Below are 18,228 nucleotides of genomic sequence, written 5' to 3'. Positions count from 1 at the left end.
TTTTTCATCAAAAAGATGGCGGCGCCAGCAACCAGCGGCCCGGTAGGACTTGTTCCGCTGGACGGTACCGGTCCGCGGACCGGTGGTTGGGGACCCCTGCTCTAAAGCACCTGAAGGCAGGACAAGAAGCAACAGATGGAAAGTATTCAAAGAGAGAAGCAACCTAGAACTAAGGAGAACTTTCCTGACAAAACAATTAATCAGTGGAACAACTTGCCTCCAGAAGTTGTGAATGCTCCAACACTGAAAGTTTTTAAGAAGAGATTGGACAACCATTTGTCTGAAATGGTATCGGGTTTTTTGCTTGAGCAGGAGGTTAAACTAGAAGACCTCCAAGGTTATTCTTTTTCTATGGATTGACTCAATTATGCTTTAATCATGTATTGTTTTGGGTGGAGACTCTTGAATTCAAGAACAGGCTACAGGGAATGCATTGTGAGGAAGAGCTAATTATTTATAGGTAGATATAGCTAGAATTTCTGTCCTAGCAATTGAGAACTAGGGTAGCTTTTCTATCTCAGGAATTGTCAATCCAGTGATGCTGATGTATGATATTTATATCCAGTCTTTTCTGTTCTATTTTAAGGCTTTTATGGGGCTGACTCTTAATTTTATCATGTGGAAGGTCTGGAGGCCACCAGGTGTAGCCTTGCTGGTTCCCAAAATCCAGGGCTGATGGCCATGATCCACATATAACATGGGTGGGAGCAGGGTTGGGCTGCTGGGGGTTTGCAGGGGTTTGGAAGAGCCCCTAGCTGAGATTCTGCGCAGTTCAGAGAACCCCCAAATCCCACTCCTGGCTGGCCCCACCCACCCCACCCCTCCCAGAAGTCCCCATGGGGCCCATTTTGGATGTAGGTAAGTGCAGGATGCGTGTGGAGGCTCGGGAGGGCAGAAAATGGGCCTGTTTCCAGCTTCCAGAGAGCCTCCGGAGCCTGGGGAGGCCGTTTTCACCCTCTCAGAGGCTCAGGGAAAGCCTCCGGAGCCCGAGGAGGACAAACCCTCCCCCCCACTGTGGTGCAGGAGGCCAACTTGGCCATACCCATTACGGCCATGTCCACTCAGCAACTGAGCAGAGAACCCTTTGCTAAAAAATTTTGAAGCCCAGCCCTGGGTGGGAGGATCACAGTGCAATGTAGATCAGATAAGGCTTTCTGGTTCTCCCTCCTGGTTCTTCCTCCTGAATTGAAGGGAGAGAGCTTAAAGGGGGTTTTCTCTGTATTCTGAACTTATGTATACTGACCTCACTTAAGGCTTACATGAATACTTTGTGACCATTTTGGTTCTCCAAATGGCAGGAAACTGCCATCAGTGTTGAGCTATTGTGGTTAGAGGTTCTTTGGGAGCCCCTGACAAATAATTTGAGAGCCACAGATCATTCCTGTTAACCAAAACCAAAACAACAACACAACAAAAACGATCTGGATTACCAGACATATCATCTTATAGTGGTCCTGCAGGGAATAATGTTGAGTCCTTTTTTAAGGTTGGCATTTGGTGCTTCTTCCCTACAGAAGTTCATGGCCTGGCCAGGCTGTTTGAAAGAACATGAGCTACTGCCTAACCTTTGAGCCTCTAAGCAATTGCTCTTTTGTTTGATGAAGTGTGGCTGGCATTTGCATAATGAAAGGGGAAGTGCAGAAGCGGAGCTCTTGCAAGGGGTGGCAAAGATTGGGCATTTTATTGGTTATCTGCAAAAATGTGTGATGACTTGGGGCGTGACACAAAAATAACCAAATCACAAAAATAGAAGAAAGTCCCTTTAATGCCTCCAACTTGGCCCCAATGTCCAGTTATCCTCGGCTGGACATCAAACTCTTAAAGAAAACAGTTTACGGAGGGAGTAAACGCAGTCCACACCCAAAGTAAAGTTAATTTGAAATAAAAAACCAAACACACCACACTGAAGGAATTACTATGGCAGGCACAGATGATTGCAGCAACCACAGTTGGCAGGAAGCCAAAACACAGATAAGCTCCGACAAGTTTGCACGCTTTTCTTACAGCAACTTTGCCATGTGCAGTTTGTCCTTTTAAACAGTCCTCTCAGCTGCAGCCCATGAAGGGGATCAGGGCCCCTTTCTCCCCCATAGACCACGCCACTCATGTTTCTCCCTTATCCGCTCCTCCCTGTGTGCCCTAGGATGAAGAGGGGATGGGCCTCGGTCTTCCTCTGAATGTCCATCCAGCCTGTGCCCTTCCCCAGTTTCCTCCACAACCACTGGAGCCACACTCCCACCCCCTGTCAGCTGTTCCATCTCTCCCTTGGAGTCAGACTCCAACAGGGGCATGACAAATGAATCCCTCAGGCCAGTGATCCCCAACCTTTTTATGCCGCGGCCCGGTATCCCCAACCTTTTTAATGGCGCGGCCCGGTACCGACATCAGCTGGGCGCCGCCATCTTGTTTTGATGAAAAAGTGCTTCCGGTGAGCTTTCTACCCGGAAAAGCTCACCGGAAGCACTTTTTCATCAAAACAAGATGGCGGCGCCCAGCAAGCCAGCGGCCTGGTAGGACTTGTTCCACGGACCGGTACCGGTCTGCGGACCGGTGGTTGGGGACCCCTGCCTCAGGCCACCCATTCAGTGCTGTAGATTTATTTATTTATTTTATTTTTATTTATCAAGCATGTATTAGATAACAAATATAATTAGAACATGATTATGATTACATGAAATGGGTACAAATAAAAGGGAGATATTAGGACAGGGATGGTAGGCACATTGGTGCACTTATGCACGCCCCTTAATGCTTCATACTTAGCTAAAAGGACCAATGTTTTTAAGCTTGAAGATAAGATCTCGTCTTTCTTCACTTGAGCTTAAACAGAAATGGTCTATGAGATTGATGTTCTGAACTATTCTTTATTAAAACTACTTTTTTGAAATTTCTTATGCAATAGAGCAAAATATCTAGCTTAATTTATCCTGTTGTTTCCCTTCTCCTGTATAATTCTTCACTTTTGATTTTTTTTAATAGATTCCATGTGATTTCCAGGAATATGGGACTAGAACACTTCAGGAAAAACATAATATATTTAAATCCCATCTTCCTGTATTACAAATTCACATACAGTGGAAATAAGCCTTAAAATTATATAAGCAGCTAGAGAGTACAAAACCCATTCCGTAATTCAGAAAAATCCATTTGTTACAATGTATTAATATTTATACAACACACTAAAATTTCCACTAAGATTTCCAGGAAAATAGGGCTAAAACACTTTAGAGAAAGTGTACTATATTTATTCCTGAAATAAACTAGATTTGCATTAAAAAAATATTAATCTTCACTATTACTGTTTTCTGTGGATTTGTTTAATAAAGGAAAATTAATTTGGATTACTCTCTTTGTTTAACTCTTTTTTTAAAAAAAACAGCCATTCCCTTCTGAGCTGTGACGCATAGTTTGGTGCTCTGAAGATGGATTATGCTAGCCTGGCTTTGCAGACGATGTTTCAGATATTAGAAGTGTTGGAGTGTTGATGGTTTAAAACTTTCTGCCAAGCGCCGAGAATGTATTGGTGTGTCAGGAGAGAGGAATCTGCAGAAAATGGCGAGAATCCCAGAGAGGAACAAGAAGGTAAGCATGAAACCAGCATGCCTGTTTTTCTATTTATCCATTAGTCAATGAAGGTTTTGGTCAAGTGGGATGAATCCCTATGTGGAAAGTTAGCACCCACCCCGCTCCTAGAAGAATGGAATGTTTTAGAAAATATTAAAAAGGCAGAATATTATATTTCCCTGGGTAAGAAATGGAGAAATGTTTTTTTAAAGGCAGAGAGCAAACTCACTGTTAATAGTCCTCACCTTTTTAAATAGCCCACAGCAGATGTCAGCACTTAAGAGATAAAGATAGAGATAGCTCTATTCATAAGAAAATCCCTGCAGCAAGGTCTGAACAAAGCTAGGGTTAGCCCTCAGCCACAATAGGAATGGCCCAACAAGCCCCTCCATTGGATCATCCTCCAAACTTCAACCAAACCTAGCTCAGACAATCTACAGAGCCAACTACATGGCACCATGGGAGTCTGGCAACAGCCAATAGAATACATGTTCTTGTACAAGAACAGGAAGCTCATGTTCAAAGCCCAAGAGAAGGTATAAATACCCCTCACTCTCAACTCCATGTGGTCAGATACCCAGAATCCCACATGCTTGGTGGTTCTGCTTCATTAATAAATGGGCCTTCTTTCCAATCAGCCTCCAGCCTCCATTTTGTCTCCAGTGCCTGGACCTGGATATTTCTTCCAACTTACATGGACCAGTGTGAAGGAAGGACATGGAGTTCCCTAACTATGTTTTTCTCCCTCACATCATCCTTCTTTTTCCAATCCAAGGGAGTTACTTACAGACTGTTGGCAAAACACACTCAACCAAGTGAGTGTAAGAGCTAGCAGCTGCATTCGCAACTGATACAAAACTTGGCTGCTGTTAATTATGTTTGGATTTTGGGGGGGTTATTATTCTAGTGTGCCAATCCAACTTTTTTTTTTTATGGTTCATGGTTGATGGACTGCAGAAACTCAGCTCAAAAACTTCATATGCATGTTGTGGGAATATACAGGAGCAGGATAAATTCTTCCGTCCCATATTGGCAAAAGGTTTGTGGTTTTCCCCACACACATTCAGGGTCTTTTGTGAGCAAGTTAGTCCTGCCACTAAGGAAAATGAAACGGTCTCTTCAAATAGCAGGTTTGGATATCCAATTAGCAGATCATCACTTTCTTCACTTTTGTTTAATTTGCTCTGCTACAGATGCAGAGAAATGTGTCTATGGGGTTTTCTGTGCCACAAGCCTAAGTATCTTGTGATTTTTGTGTATCATGTTTTACGTAGGAGGACAAATGCCATTTGTTAAGATCCCCTTAGGCTGAAAAATGTCTTGAGTTGGTTCTTGGTTCTTGCAGGTATCTGTTGATGGAGAGCTGGACCTTTACCCAGTGAACAGTCTGGAAAGCCTGCAGAGCTTTCCAAAGTGAAGCTAGATCTGTCAAGTTGTGGGTTGGGATGTGGGGTTTTTTTTGGTTTTTCTGAAGTGGAGGCAGGAGTTATATCGAGAACAAGACAGAAGGAATAGCAGTTAAAGCAGAAAGTAGATATGTATAGATCTTATATGGGTCATGTGTACTTAGAGGTTTAACTTGTGGCAAGTGTGGCACCGGGTCTACCTAGAAAGCTGACAGCTATGTAACATGAGCCTTTCCTTTGATGCACTGTTTGTCTAGCATGATCTTGCTAGCATGGTGTTTTTTGTAGCCTGATTCTGGTTCAAAGGCATTAGCCTGTACTTTAAATTGGAGAATACAAAGCACTGCCTTTTCAGTCTTACTCCTCCATTCATTTGTTTGATTTCACCAAGGAGAGGGGAGTGTGATCGAAGGGCAGATCCACTAGTTGGTATGACTCATTTAAAGAGACAACGTCCTCAAGATACTTCAGGAATTCAGTGGTTCTGGCAGTGGTGGTATTCCACTGGTTCGGCCCGGTTCTCCCGAGCTGGTAGTGCCAATGAGCAGCGGAGGCCGAACTGGTTCTCTCCACTGCTCTGCTATTGGGCCCACCTGCCTATCCGGGCTCCCATACTCACTTTTATTCCCTGCTTTTGAAGCACAGCTGCTTTGCGTGACACAGCAGAGTGTGCTGTGCAGCAGCTGCTGAAACGACAGGGAGAGTGCAGGCTTGCAGAAAGCGAGTTGGAACACCTCTGCGCCTGCGTAAAGCGTTCATTTGGCACACGCACGCATGCAAAGTGTGTGCACGTGCACAAAGAATGCTCACCAAGCCACGCTCACCGAACTGGTGGTAAAAATCTTTGAATCCCACCACTGGTTCCTGGCTCAACAGCAGGGAGAGGGATCTAGGTGTTCTAGTGGACAACCACTTAAATATGGGCCAACACAGTGTGCTGCCGTTGCCAAAAAAGCCAACACAGTCCTAGGCTGCATCAACAGCCTATCACATGAAGTGATAGTACCGCTTTATGGTTCACTGCTGAGACCATGCTTGGAATAGCGCATCCAATTCTGGTCACCACAATACCAAAAAAGATCAATACAGATGTGATAAGTTTTGAGTGGTGTCATCTGTATCTGAATATAAGAAGAAGAGTTTCCTGTTCCAAGAGATGGAGAGCTCCAGGTAAAGTCTCCATGAAAATGAGGACATTGGATAAATGATGGAAACTTAATATAGCCCACAAGGCTCAGTGGCTAAGACACTGAGCTTGTCGATCAGAAAGGTCAGCAATTCGACAGTTCGAATCCCTAGCACTGCGTAACGGAGTGAGCTCTTGTTACTTGTCCCAGCTTCTGCCAACCTAGCAGTTCGAAAGCATGTAAAAAATGAAAATAGAAAAATAGGAACCACTTTGGTGGGAAGGTAACAGCACTCTGTGTGCCTTCGGCATTTAGTCATGCCGGCCACATGACCACGGAGACGTCTTTGGACAGCGCTGGCTCTTCAGCTTTGTAACAGAAATGAGCACTGCCCCCTAGAGCCAGAAACGACTAGCACGTATGTGCAAGGGGAACCTTTACCTTTTACCTTTAATGTAGTCCACAGTGCTGTATTATTTAGTTGTGTAAAGAGGTTTTAGTCCTTTAGTGAATTTCACAAGAAAATCAAGTCGTTTCTATAATAACCTTGTGAAGTTGGTCGGTTTCCTCATCTGGATGAGGAAAATGAATGTAGCACACAAGCTGAGATATTGGGGGGGGGGGTCGAGAAACCCCCAGGACATAATTTAATTTGAAACTGGGTTGCTGTAGTCACAAAAATCCATTTTCCTTGCTGTGAAACGCAGGTTTCATTGGGTGAGCCTATCTTGAAGTTTTAAGATTAGCAGAAAGTCAATATCTTCTGATTTGTTATCCATTAACTGAGAAGCCTGTTGAAGCTGCCCTTTTTTTCTCATCTTACACTCTGCAGTGTTGTGTATGCTTTCAAGTGCTCGTGTTATATTGGCTCTTCGTTGAAAGTACAACTCCGGTTCAAATGCAAATTCCACTTTGCATCTTATCAAAGAAGACATTCAAGAAAGCTGTTTAATGCAGAGGCACCCTGGCAGTCTTTATAAGAAATGTTTTCGTTAACTTTATTTTTTTTATCCCCCCACCCACTCACCTCTATTTGGTAATTTAACTTTGGAGTTGAATTTATATTTTACTGACAAAGAAATAAAGGGAGACTAGTATAGATCTATTTATTTATTTATTTGATTTGTCAATCACTTATAATTATAGGTATAAGTATAAACATGAGTAAGAATACAGGAAATAGGTACAAATAAATGGGGACAATAGGACAGGGACGGTAGGTATGATGGTGCACTTATGCACACCCCTTACAGACCTCTTAGGAATGGGGTGAGGTCAATAGTGGATTTCAAGTAGGGGTGAGCTTCAAAAATTTCAGCAATGGGTTCTCTGTCCGTTTGCTGGGTGGGCGTGGCTATTGTAGGCGTGGCCTAGTCGACCTCCTGCACCAGGGGGGGGGGGCATTTTCACCTACTCCAGGCTCCGGAGGCTTTCCTCGAGCCTCTGGAAGGGCAAAAACTGCCTCCCCCGGGGTCCGGATGCCCTCCAAAAACCAGAAACGGGCCCATTTCTGCTTCCGGGAGGCCAATTTTTTCCCTTCCCCAAGCCTCCACATGGGCCCTGCACTTACCTCGCATCCAAATCGGGCCGTGTGGAGACTCCTGGGAGGGGTGGGGTGGGAGGGGCAGAGCAGGGTGGGAGGAGCCAGACAGGAATGGGATTTGGCGGTTCGCTGAACCAGACGTAACATTAGCAACAGGTCCTCCTGAACCAGGGCAAAACCACAGCAGCCCACTCCCGATTCCAAGCTATTTAGCTCTCCTCAACTAGCCATACCCTTTCTGGGTTTTGAACCCAGGCTGCTTGCATATTAACCTCTAAGTCATGGGCTCTCCTCCCTTTATTGGCTTTGGAGATAAATAAAAAATGGACTATTAAGAAATCACTCTAAAATGGGTCGTTCTATTTGTATCTGACACTGCGGATGCTCACATATCACTGCTAAGGGACATTGCGTGGATTTGTTGCCACCAAAATGAAAAGTCTCTCTTCCCTTCTGACAAAGGAAGATACTTTCGAGTGGCAGGATGCTAAGACAGCTCAGGAGAGGCATGCGCAGGCTTTGTCAAGTTAATAATCTTGACATTTTCCGAGCTCCCATTGAGAAAGATCAGATTGTGTGGATTCCAAAGGGAACTAATGCTCTCTTTGCTGCCAGAGGTTTGGAGATACCCTTGCAAGCAGAATGACATGAAGGTGAATTCTATGCAGGAATAATTTGATGTGAATTCTGTCCAGAGCTGCCTAACTTCAAATTCCTGCACTCCACCTTTGCACCTTGCAGAAATGTCAGAATTGTTATTGAAACCCTTTGTGTGTGTGTGTGTGTGTGTGTGTGTGTGTGTGTGTGTGTAGTAAAGTTTGCATTGTGCAAATAGGTGTCTTAAGGATCTTCAGGGCTAAAATTCCTTGTACAAGGAATAAAAGGATACAAAGATAAAAGCTATGGAGGCTTAACATCTTTTATTGAGCTGTTTGCTTTTCTCTCCAAATACTACAGTCATCTCTGGTGAGATGAGCGACTGTATAAATGTGATCAGCAAATAAATAAATAAAGTTGTTGTTTTGCTGCTAATTGCATAAAGGTTTTGTGCTACTTGATTTTCGTTTTCCATTTTTATTAGTTGTATTGAAAGCCCTCAATGGTGGAAGAGTATAGACGTTTATAGCTATATTAAAAAGTATTGGTTTGTTCCAGATGTTGAATTTCATTATAAATTAAAAATACTGTAGATGGACAACACATGGTGATATATTTCTCATGAACCCTTTGCTGGTACCAAATTGGTAGTGGTGGAGGAGGAGGGGGAGAAGGAGGAGAAGGGAGAGGAAGTGGAGGTGGAGAAGGAGGGGAGGACTGTGGGGTCCTTGGTGCTCTCTGAGCTTGTTGGTTTCCTTGCAGACTTTTCATTATCCAAACTAGGTAATATCATCAGTGCTAGAAGGGAATGGGGTTTGTGGAGAGGAGAAAGAAGAGGAGGAAGAGGAGGAGGAGGAGGACCACTATGGGGTCCTTGGTACTCTCTGAGCTTGGTTGTTTTCTTGCAAACATTTCATTACCCAAACTAGGTAACATCATCAGTGCTAGAAGAGAATGGGGTTTGTGGAGAGGAGGAGGAGGAGGAGGAGGAGGAGGAGGAAGGAGGAGGAGGAGGGAGATCTCTAACAAGCATCCCCTGATGGGACTCTTTCTTGACCAGGATTTTCAAGTGGTGGCAGCAGAAAGCTAAAACAGCACTTTTGGTTGCATTAACATGAAGTCAAGGGCATCAAAGGCAATTTGAAGTTGTTTGTAATCCTCTGTTGGGCCAAAAGAAAGCCTGTGTGACTGTATGTACATGCTGCTTGTAGAAGCATGCCAGTCCCAATAAATATTTGTAGCTCAGGCTTGAATTGAGGGGTCCTTGGTGAGCTTGATTGTTTCATTACCCAAACTAGTGAATTCTAGTGACTAGCACAGATGATGTTACCTACTTTGGGTAATAAAACACATGCCGGTTGCTGAAGCCAGCCTTCAGCTAAAGTGTTCAGCTTTTGCCTGCCTGAATTTTAGAGCTGCCTTTTTCTGTGCATCCTTCAAACACTCTCGGAGGTCTGAGAATTACTCTGCAAAAATTGTGGATGCCTTTGCAACTCCCCAAAGCCATCTCTCCTATGTCTCCGGACGTGGATTCCCTTTTGAATAATTGACGAGGAAGATTTGATGGGTAGCCAAAGCTGTCGGTTTTCAAGGATATTGGTTGACTTCTATAAGGTAAAAGGTAAAGGTTCCCCTCGCACATATGTGCTAGATGTTTCTGGCTCTAGGGGATGGTGCTCATCTCCGTTACAAAGCCGAAGAGCCAGCGCTGTCTGAAGACGTCTCCGTGGTCATGTGGCTGACATGACTAAATGCCGAAAGTGCATGGAACACTGTTACCTTCCCACCAAAGGGGTCCCTATTTTTCTACTTGCATTTTTACATGCTTTTGAACTGCTAGGTTGGCAGAAGCTGGGACAAATAATGGGAGCTCACTCCGTTATGCAGTGCTAGGGATTCGAACTGCCAAACTGCCGATCTGTCTGATCGATGTTCAGTGTCTTAGCCATTGAGCCACCGCGTCCCTTAGACTTCTATAGATAACCCTAATGTCTGCTTTACTTTGGAGCTCCTTGAGATATTCCTGTATGACAGTTGTCCTTTTAGCAATGAATGGGGGTAAATAAATAAAGTACTTTTTACAACTCCTAGAGTTGTAAAAACCTTGGGTCCCTGATCTGGCCTGCCTTCATTGGCTGAGACAGTACCTCTGTTTGATTAGGAATCAACCCATGGAAAGTACCATTGGTAGAAATAATAAGGAAGTTGCTTTGTTCCTTTCATTTCAAAAAAATACATACATTGCAAGGACTTTCCACTCTTTCCTTTCATCTTTCCTTTCATTCATGCTGATTAGTTTGGTTAGGGTTTTTTTAATTGCTTTTGTTTTTTAAAGATTCAAAGCAGAATGAAAGTTGGCAGACAATATATAAAATGTGCCAACTGTATAGCTAGCATGTAATAAACTTGTAGTGCGTTGAACTAAGCTGCTGTTCCTAGTTTCAGGTAATTCCTTAACTTTAATGACCACAATTCAGCCCAACATTTCTGTTACTAAGCGAGGCAGTTGTTAAATGAGTTTGGGCCCACTTTTCTGGCCATAGCTTTGTTCCTTATGCCATCTGTCTTGTACATTTGCAGGGTTCTTCCCCCTACCCCCACCATGTATTTGTATACATTCAAACTAGACTGTGATGTTTCCTTGTGTCATATATGTGTGTGTATGTGGGTATATGCATAAGGGTTATCTTTTGAGAGCTGAATGCAACAAAATCTCATTTTAATGTATGCTGATTAGTGTATATTTAAAGTGACAATAAAAAATTCTATTCTGTATTCTATTCTACTCTAAAGCAGATAATACTAATAAATAAATACTAATAAATACTTATTCTATTCTATTCTATTCTATTCTATTCTATTCTATTCCATTCCATTCCATTCCATTCCACTCCACTCCACTCCACTCCACTCCACTCCACTCCACTAATCTATTGTTAAATAAATCTGTAGCTAATAAGCTAAGTTGTTAAGTGAATTTGGCTTCCCCATTGACACCGCTTGTCAGAAAAATCACAAAAGTGATCACATGACCCCAGGGCACTGTAACCGTCATAAATATGAGCCACTTGCCACAATGGTGGGATTCAATTTTTTTTTACTACCAGTTCTGTGGGCATGGCTTGGTGGGTGTGGCTTGGTGGGTGTGGCAGGGGAAGGATATTATAAAATCTCTAGTCATAGGTGGTATTTGCCGGTTCTCCAAACTACTCAAAATTTTTGCTACCGGTTCTCCAGAACTGGTCAGAACCTGCTGAATCCCACCTCTGACCTGCCAAGCATCTGAATTTTGATCAGATGGGGACAGTGCAATGGTCATAAGTGTGAAAAAAGCTCATAAGTCATTTTTGCAGTGCCATTCTCACTTTGAATGGTCACTAAATGAACTGTTGTAAGTCAAGGACTACCTATTCTCGTGCCTGATCGTTCTTACCTATTTGTCAGTCTTGTTGTCATTCCTATTAAATATCTTTTATCCTTTGTGTACAGAATTGTCGGACGTGGGTGTTCAACCGTCCACAATGGAGTCTCTCTCCCCTGGCCAGACCTCTGCAAGCGAGACCATTCAGAGTCTCTACCGAAGTGGAGACTTGGAGGCTGCTCTACAGCTGGTCCAAGCAGCCAGCAGGAGGAATCTCTCTCAAGAGGAGAAGGTTGATGAAGTTGATAAATGTGATAGAGCTTACTAATACTGTTACTGGGAATTGGATTAATATGAACGAATTGAAGCACTAAAGAGAATAAGAGACAATGGACAGAAAGAATTGCCCTTTAAATACTATTGTAGAGTGATCGTAAACTGAAAGAGGCAGACATAAAATTAGATAGGGGAAATATTAGAATATAAATGTTCATAGAATAAATAAAAATAATAGAAAGATTAGAAGTCTATAGAGGTTAGGCATTTTTTAAATGTATGTTTAAACAATATAATGAGGATTACTTAAATTTGATAAACGTGATAGAGATGACTAATATTGTTACTGTGAATTGGATTGATATGAATGATACCCAGAACCAACTCTGTTCACACACAACATGGGCAGATATTAATAATATTAATATTAATAATAATAATAATATACAGAAATATACATATGTAAATTTAAATTTACATATATACATATGTAAATTTAAAAAAACAGAAGGTGAGGGCCCAAGAACTGGACTATCTTTACTTGGCCTCTGAAAGTTTGAAGGAGTTGAAGGTTTTGAGGACTTCTGATCTCAAAATTAAAAAAAAAATTAAAATTAAAAATTAAAATTAAAAAAAAATTTATGCTTCCCTTTCTCAAATCAGGGGCACCTGTTGAGCCTTTCAACCACCTATGGGGACCTGCTGGCCGTGAGATACTTGTTAAAGGAGACAGGTGTGACCATAAGCCCTGAACCCAGTGATGATAACCCAGCAGTGGTAGCTGCGTATTTTGGACATAAGGACGTAGTACAAGAATTGCTAGAATCTTTTCTTGGTAGGTTGAGTTTCTAGCCCTTCTCTTTCCATACACTTTTACTTACGTCATGTACTCCTCAACTTACAAGAGTTCATTTAGTGACCATTCAAATTCACAATGGCACTGAAAAAAAGTTATTTACGATCAGTTTTCACACTTATGGCCGTAGTAGGATCCCCATATTCATGCGATCAAAATTGGCAATTGACTCATATTTAGGACGGTTGCAATGTCCTGGGGTCACGTGATCCCCTTTTGCGAACTTCTGGCCAGCAAAGTCAACGGGGAAGCCAGAGTTCACTAAACAAACAGTTTGATGAATTAACAACTACAGTGATTCACTTAACAACTGTGGCAAGAAAAGTTGTAAAATGAGGCAAAACTCACCTAACAAATTTCTCACTTAGCAACCTCAATTTTGGGGTCAAATGTGGCCATACATCGAGGACTACCTGCTTATGGAAGAAGCTGCCAAGATGTGTTCAACAAACCGTGCTTTTGGTAGTGTGAATAGTGCGGTGGCCTTAGATGGGGAGCTCTCGTCTCACAATCAGGAAGCTGTGAGGCTGTGAGTTCGATCTTAGGTAGTGGCAGATATTTCTCTCTCTAGGCACAATGAGAATATATCTTCTGGAAAAAAAACCTCTACATTGGTAACAGGAAGGACACCTGGCCATTAAACACTCAGCTCCATTCAGTTTTCCAGACTCCACCCACAAGGGATTATGGGGTTGTTAATGGAGATGATGAACAGTGCATTTGCACAACATGCTAAGCCAAAACCAGTCCAGAAAAATTCACACGTTGTCTTTGCCCAAACAAGTCATGGTTGTTATAACATCAGTCCATGAATGCTCATTTTGATAGGTGCAACGAACATCTCGCAATTGCTGAATTGGATGCTGGTGGTGGCTTGTCAACAAGGCCATCTAGAAGTGGTTAAGCTCTTAGTGCTGGCATACAGAGCGGATCCTGACAGCTACGCTGTGAGAAAGAATGAGTTCCCGGTCCTTCTTCGATTGCCACTTTATGCCGCCATGCAAGAAGGTGTGTGATGGTTTGTTCTTTCTGGGATGATTTCTTCCTTTTGGGGGGACTCTCAGGGACCACTTTCCCAAAAGGGAGGATGGCTACCAGAAAAGTGGAACTGGGGCATACATGGTGTAGTATTTAAAGTACACAGAGGTGGTATTCAGCAGGTTCTGACCAGTTCTGGAGAATCAGTAGCAGAAATTTTGAGTAGTTCAGAGAACCAGCAAATCCCACCTCTGACTGGCTCCGCCAACCCCATCTCTTCTCTGCCTTCCAAGTCCCAGCTGATTGGCTGGGTCTTCTTTGGTTGCCCTGCACAGGAGAACGGAGCTGGAAAGCAGGTCAGTGGGGTGGGGAGGGAATGGGATTTTGCAGTATCCTTCCCCTGCCACGCCCACCAAACCATGCCATGCCCAACATGCCACGCCCACCAAGCCACGCCCACAGAACCAGTAATAAATTTTTTTGAATCCCACCACTGAAAGTACAGTAGTCCTCAGCTTACAAACAGTTCATTTAGTGACTGTTCAAAGTTACAATGGCACCAAATCAAGTTGCAGCATTCCCAGGGTCATGTGATTTGCAGTCGGAGGCTTGGCAACTGGTTCATATTTATGAGAGTTGTGTTGTCCTGGGGTTATGCAACCCCTTTTTACGACCTTTGGATAAACAAAGTCAGTGGGGAAGCCAGCTCAACAACTCAAGAGATTTACTTAACAACTGAAAAAGACAGGATACAAATTGAATTTTGAATTGAAAATTGTATCCATTGCATCTGTTAAAGCAACTGATATGATAGGATTATTTCCTGTGTTATTTTAATCATCTGCTGGTTGGTTAGCATTCACAAATATAGTTTGGCGGCCATTCTGGAGGGCTGGACTGAGGTCTCAACTTGGAGAATGAGGCTGTATTAAATAAACAGTGACCGACTCATTTAGCAGTTCGCAGTTACGGTGGTGATTAAAAGAAAAGTAGCTTTAACAAGCAATCCTCGCATTTACAAACTTCTCAGGTCTGTAAAGCAGAGAAAAGCTGAAGTCAGATTGTAAACACAATTGTGGTTTCCATTAGTCACCACTTCACTTAGCAATCAAGTGGCCAGTCCCAATTCTGTTCACTAAATGAGGACTAGCTGTATTCTTGTTTTAAGGAATGACTTTCAGAATAGAATAATAGAGTTGGAAGGGATCTTGGAGATCTTCTAGTCCAACCCCTGCTCAAGCAGGAAGCCCTATACCATTTTAGACAAATGGTTGTCCAATCTCTTCTTTAAAACTTCCAGTATTGGAGCATTCATAACTTCTGGAGGCAAGTTGTTCCACTGATCAATTGTTCTCACTGTCAGAAAATTTCTCTTTAATTCCAGATTGCTTCTCTCCTTGATCAGTTTCCATCCATTGCTTCTTGTCCTGCCTTCTAGTGCTTTGGAGTATTTCAGAACTGAGTCATTAAAAAAAAACGGTCTTGGAAAACCTGTATGTTAATTGCTTAACATAGCTTCAGCCCTTATCTGTGTTTGCTAGGCCATGACAATATCGCTGCCTTTTTGCTGGAGAATGGTTCATTCTTTTGTTCCTACACACTAATGGATTGTCCCAAGGCGAGCAAACGGCTTCTTTGCAAACATTTCATTGAACCAGTTCCTTCATCCGGGAATGTCCAGGCAAAACCAGTAAGTCATGCTGGGGGGAGGGCAAAGAAATGGTTTAACTATTGTAATTGTTATCTACTTGTAGCCATGGTGGCGCAGTGGTTAGGATGTAGTATTGCAGGCTAACTCTGCCAACAGTTTGATTCTGACCGGCTCAAGGTTGACTCAGCCTTCCATCCTTCCGAGGTTGGTAAAATGAGGGCCCAGATTGTTGGAGGCACTTTTTAAACTGCTTAGAGAGGGCTGGTATAGAAGTCTAAATGCTATTTCTACTAAAATTGCATTTAATACATATGAATAGTTTGTAAGGTTATAGAAGGGCACTTTGATTCCCACAATGGATGAATGGCTGCAAAAGTTGATGGAGTTAGCAAAGATGGCTAAATTGACTGATTAAAGGAAAAAAAGCACCATTACTTTTGTTTCTACTTGGAAACAGCTTCTGGACTTTATGCTTGAGGTAGAAAAAAATGAAACTTTTGTTGAGGTTGAGGTTTGATATTAGTATCTTATTCTACTGCAAAGGGAGTTGGAAGTCAATATCTTTTCTTTCCTTTTTTCCTTTTTTTCCTTTTCTTTACATTTTCCCTTCTCTTCTTCCTCTCTTATTTTCCTTCGACTTTCTTTTGCATTTCTATTTCATATTATAAATTAGTTTTTAAAAATAGCTTGTAAAGTTCAAAAACACAATAGATGAAAAATGAATAGTTGAATCTTGACTGCACTTTATTACTTTTTTATTTGTTATTTTCTCCTAGTCTTTTCTGCCTTTCGATTTTATGTTGATCGAAATAAATAAGTATACAATATATAATGACATGATATTTTATTTGCTCTGAGGTTATCTTTATACAATCGCTTATTTGTGCTTACTGTAGCATGGATCATTATTTCCTGATTATTATTCTTTAGGAATCTATTGATGGTGGCAGACTAAAATCAAATCAAATGAAACCAGATCAAATCAAATCAATACATACATTCATATTTTGGCAGGAGTTATGCTTAGCCGTACACCGTAGCTTGGAAACTGTAATACCTGATTTCACCCAACATATCAAGCTGATTTTTAAAAATTTACATTATGGTTTAGTAATGTGAATAAATGAGGATGGAGAATAAACTGTGTGTTACTGGGTTAATGTTTGCAAACCCAGAGATATTTTTAAAAAACCAGTGTATTGCAATATAGTGGTGAGAAAAAAAAGACAGCTGATATTTTTCTTTCAGTTCTGAAATATATCCTTAAGCATTAATCTCTAATTAGCAGCAGAATTCACACAGGACCCTGGGTGAGGCTAAAAAGAATAGTTCAGCCTGCTATTCATAGCCTGAATAAATTGTAAGAAATGTTCAGCCATATAGTAATTTTCCTGTTTCTGTTTTTCTCTGAAAGTCACTCTTACCTGCTTTTAATTGGAGTTGCTGATGATCCCCATCTAATGTCCCTTCTCTCTTTATCTTCGGGGTCTTCCTGCTTTTTAACCAGAATTATTGATGTCCATTAACTGTTCCTCAACACTTTATCTTCAGGGTCTTTCTGTGAACTGGTCAAAGCTCAGATTGCCTTGGGTGGATTTTGATTGGCTGATAGATCTTTCCCGTCAAATAACGGAGCTGGACCTCTCCACTAATCACCTGACCTCCCTTCCATCCATCATCCCTTGGGGACTGATGAACCTTCAGAAACTGAACCTTTCTGACAACCGATTAAAACAGCTGCTTGATGTACAGTCCTCAGATGGAATCATCTGCACAAAGTAAGTGGACCTTCTTCTTAGAGAAATTTACCTGGGAGAGTGTACTTTGAATCAAGCAAAGGCTGTATGACGACAGTGGTGACAGTGGTGACATTACCAATTGACTCAGCTCTATGCAGTCTTAGTTCAGCAGCTGTTTTGAATTGCTTTGTTCCCTAAGACAATGCTTGGGATGGCCCATTCTGCCTTTGCCTGCCCTTTTATGAGGAGAGCAATGATGCTGTTGTGTGCTGGCCAGTGGCCATCGGAGCTGGCAGTAGACTCAGACAGTGAGGAGGTTGGGGAGGAACATGGGCCAGTCCTGGAGTCTGGGGAAGGCTCTGACGAGGGCTCTGCATCAGAGGCAGAGATGGAGCCTGGGCCGTCCGACAGTTATCAGCTGCCTTTGGAGTCGAAGATCAGTGAGGCAGAAGAACAGCTGGGGCCTGTTCCCGATGTGCGCATGCACAGAGCTGCCAGGAGAAGGGAACAATTAAGGAACAGAGGTTGACTCAGGAGTAAAGGCACACAGGTGGATGGTGAATGGCCCCTCCAACAGGGAATAAAGAGGAGCAAAAGGACAGTGGTGTTTGCAGGAGACAATTAGTTTGTTTAATTAGTGTGAAGATTTGTCCGTGACTCTCAGAGTCTCCTTGCCAAGTATTTTCTTTTACAGCGTTGCGCTTGGAAGCTATCGGCCTGGCAACTCTCCAAGCCTGGTAAGGTCTATGGTTGTAATTTACTCTTGAAAGACTCTTTGCCGGGACTTTGTTGGATGTGAATGATAGAAATTCACATTAGCCTAATAAAAAGGGGTTTTGATGGGACAAGGAATCTGTTTCGTGATTTTGTGAAGCCTAGGTCAGAACAGATGCTAAGGAGTCTTGTGTCCAAAGATGACCCAGATCGAGACTATGGTTAACACCTTTAAAACGAACAAGGACTTAAGTTTTAAGTTATTTAATCATTACAGCAACAACCTCTTGTCAGCTCTGCTATCTTCACTATGCCTCAATAAGTTTGCTGGCATCCTGTCATAAACAGAGAGAGTGGAGGAAATTGGGGAAATTGTACAGGTAGAGAGAAGAAGGATATAAGGGGGGAGGGAATAA

General features: G+C 42.4%; 1 protein-coding gene across 3 annotated transcripts in view; it reads left to right on the top strand.

The window, feature by feature from the left end:
* Nucleotides 1-3,375: 3,375 nt before the first annotated feature.
* The window catches only part of LRRK1 (leucine rich repeat kinase 1), an 89,476-nt gene continuing 74,623 nt past the window's right edge, over nt 3,376-18,228 (top strand). For 2 of the 3 annotated variants that reach the window (XR_015750798.1, XM_087972795.1), the window contains exons 1-6: nt 3,376-3,582; nt 11,727-11,890; nt 12,538-12,709; nt 13,559-13,738; nt 15,250-15,398; nt 16,911-17,137. Coding sequence is in view for 2 of the 3 variants with exons in the window: in XM_087972795.1 (XP_087828921.1) it covers nt 3,516-3,582; nt 11,727-11,890; nt 12,538-12,709; nt 13,559-13,738; nt 15,250-15,398; nt 16,911-17,137 (959 nt within the window). In the remaining variant the exon portion in view is untranslated. The remainder of the gene's footprint in view (nt 3,583-11,726; nt 11,891-12,537; nt 12,710-13,558; nt 13,739-15,249; nt 15,399-16,910; nt 17,138-18,228) is intronic. The other variant, XM_087972796.1, reaches the window with a different exon arrangement.

The sequence above is a fragment of the Notechis scutatus genome, chromosome 11 (genome assembly GCF_049901735.1).
Source record: "Notechis scutatus isolate UNSWTSFEM ecotype Mainland chromosome 11, rNotScu1.2, whole genome shotgun sequence".
NCBI classification, from domain to species: domain Eukaryota; kingdom Metazoa; phylum Chordata; class Lepidosauria; order Squamata; family Elapidae; genus Notechis; species Notechis scutatus.
The sequence above is the reverse complement of the archived record's forward strand: the minus strand, read 5'-3'. Positions and strand labels throughout refer to the sequence as shown.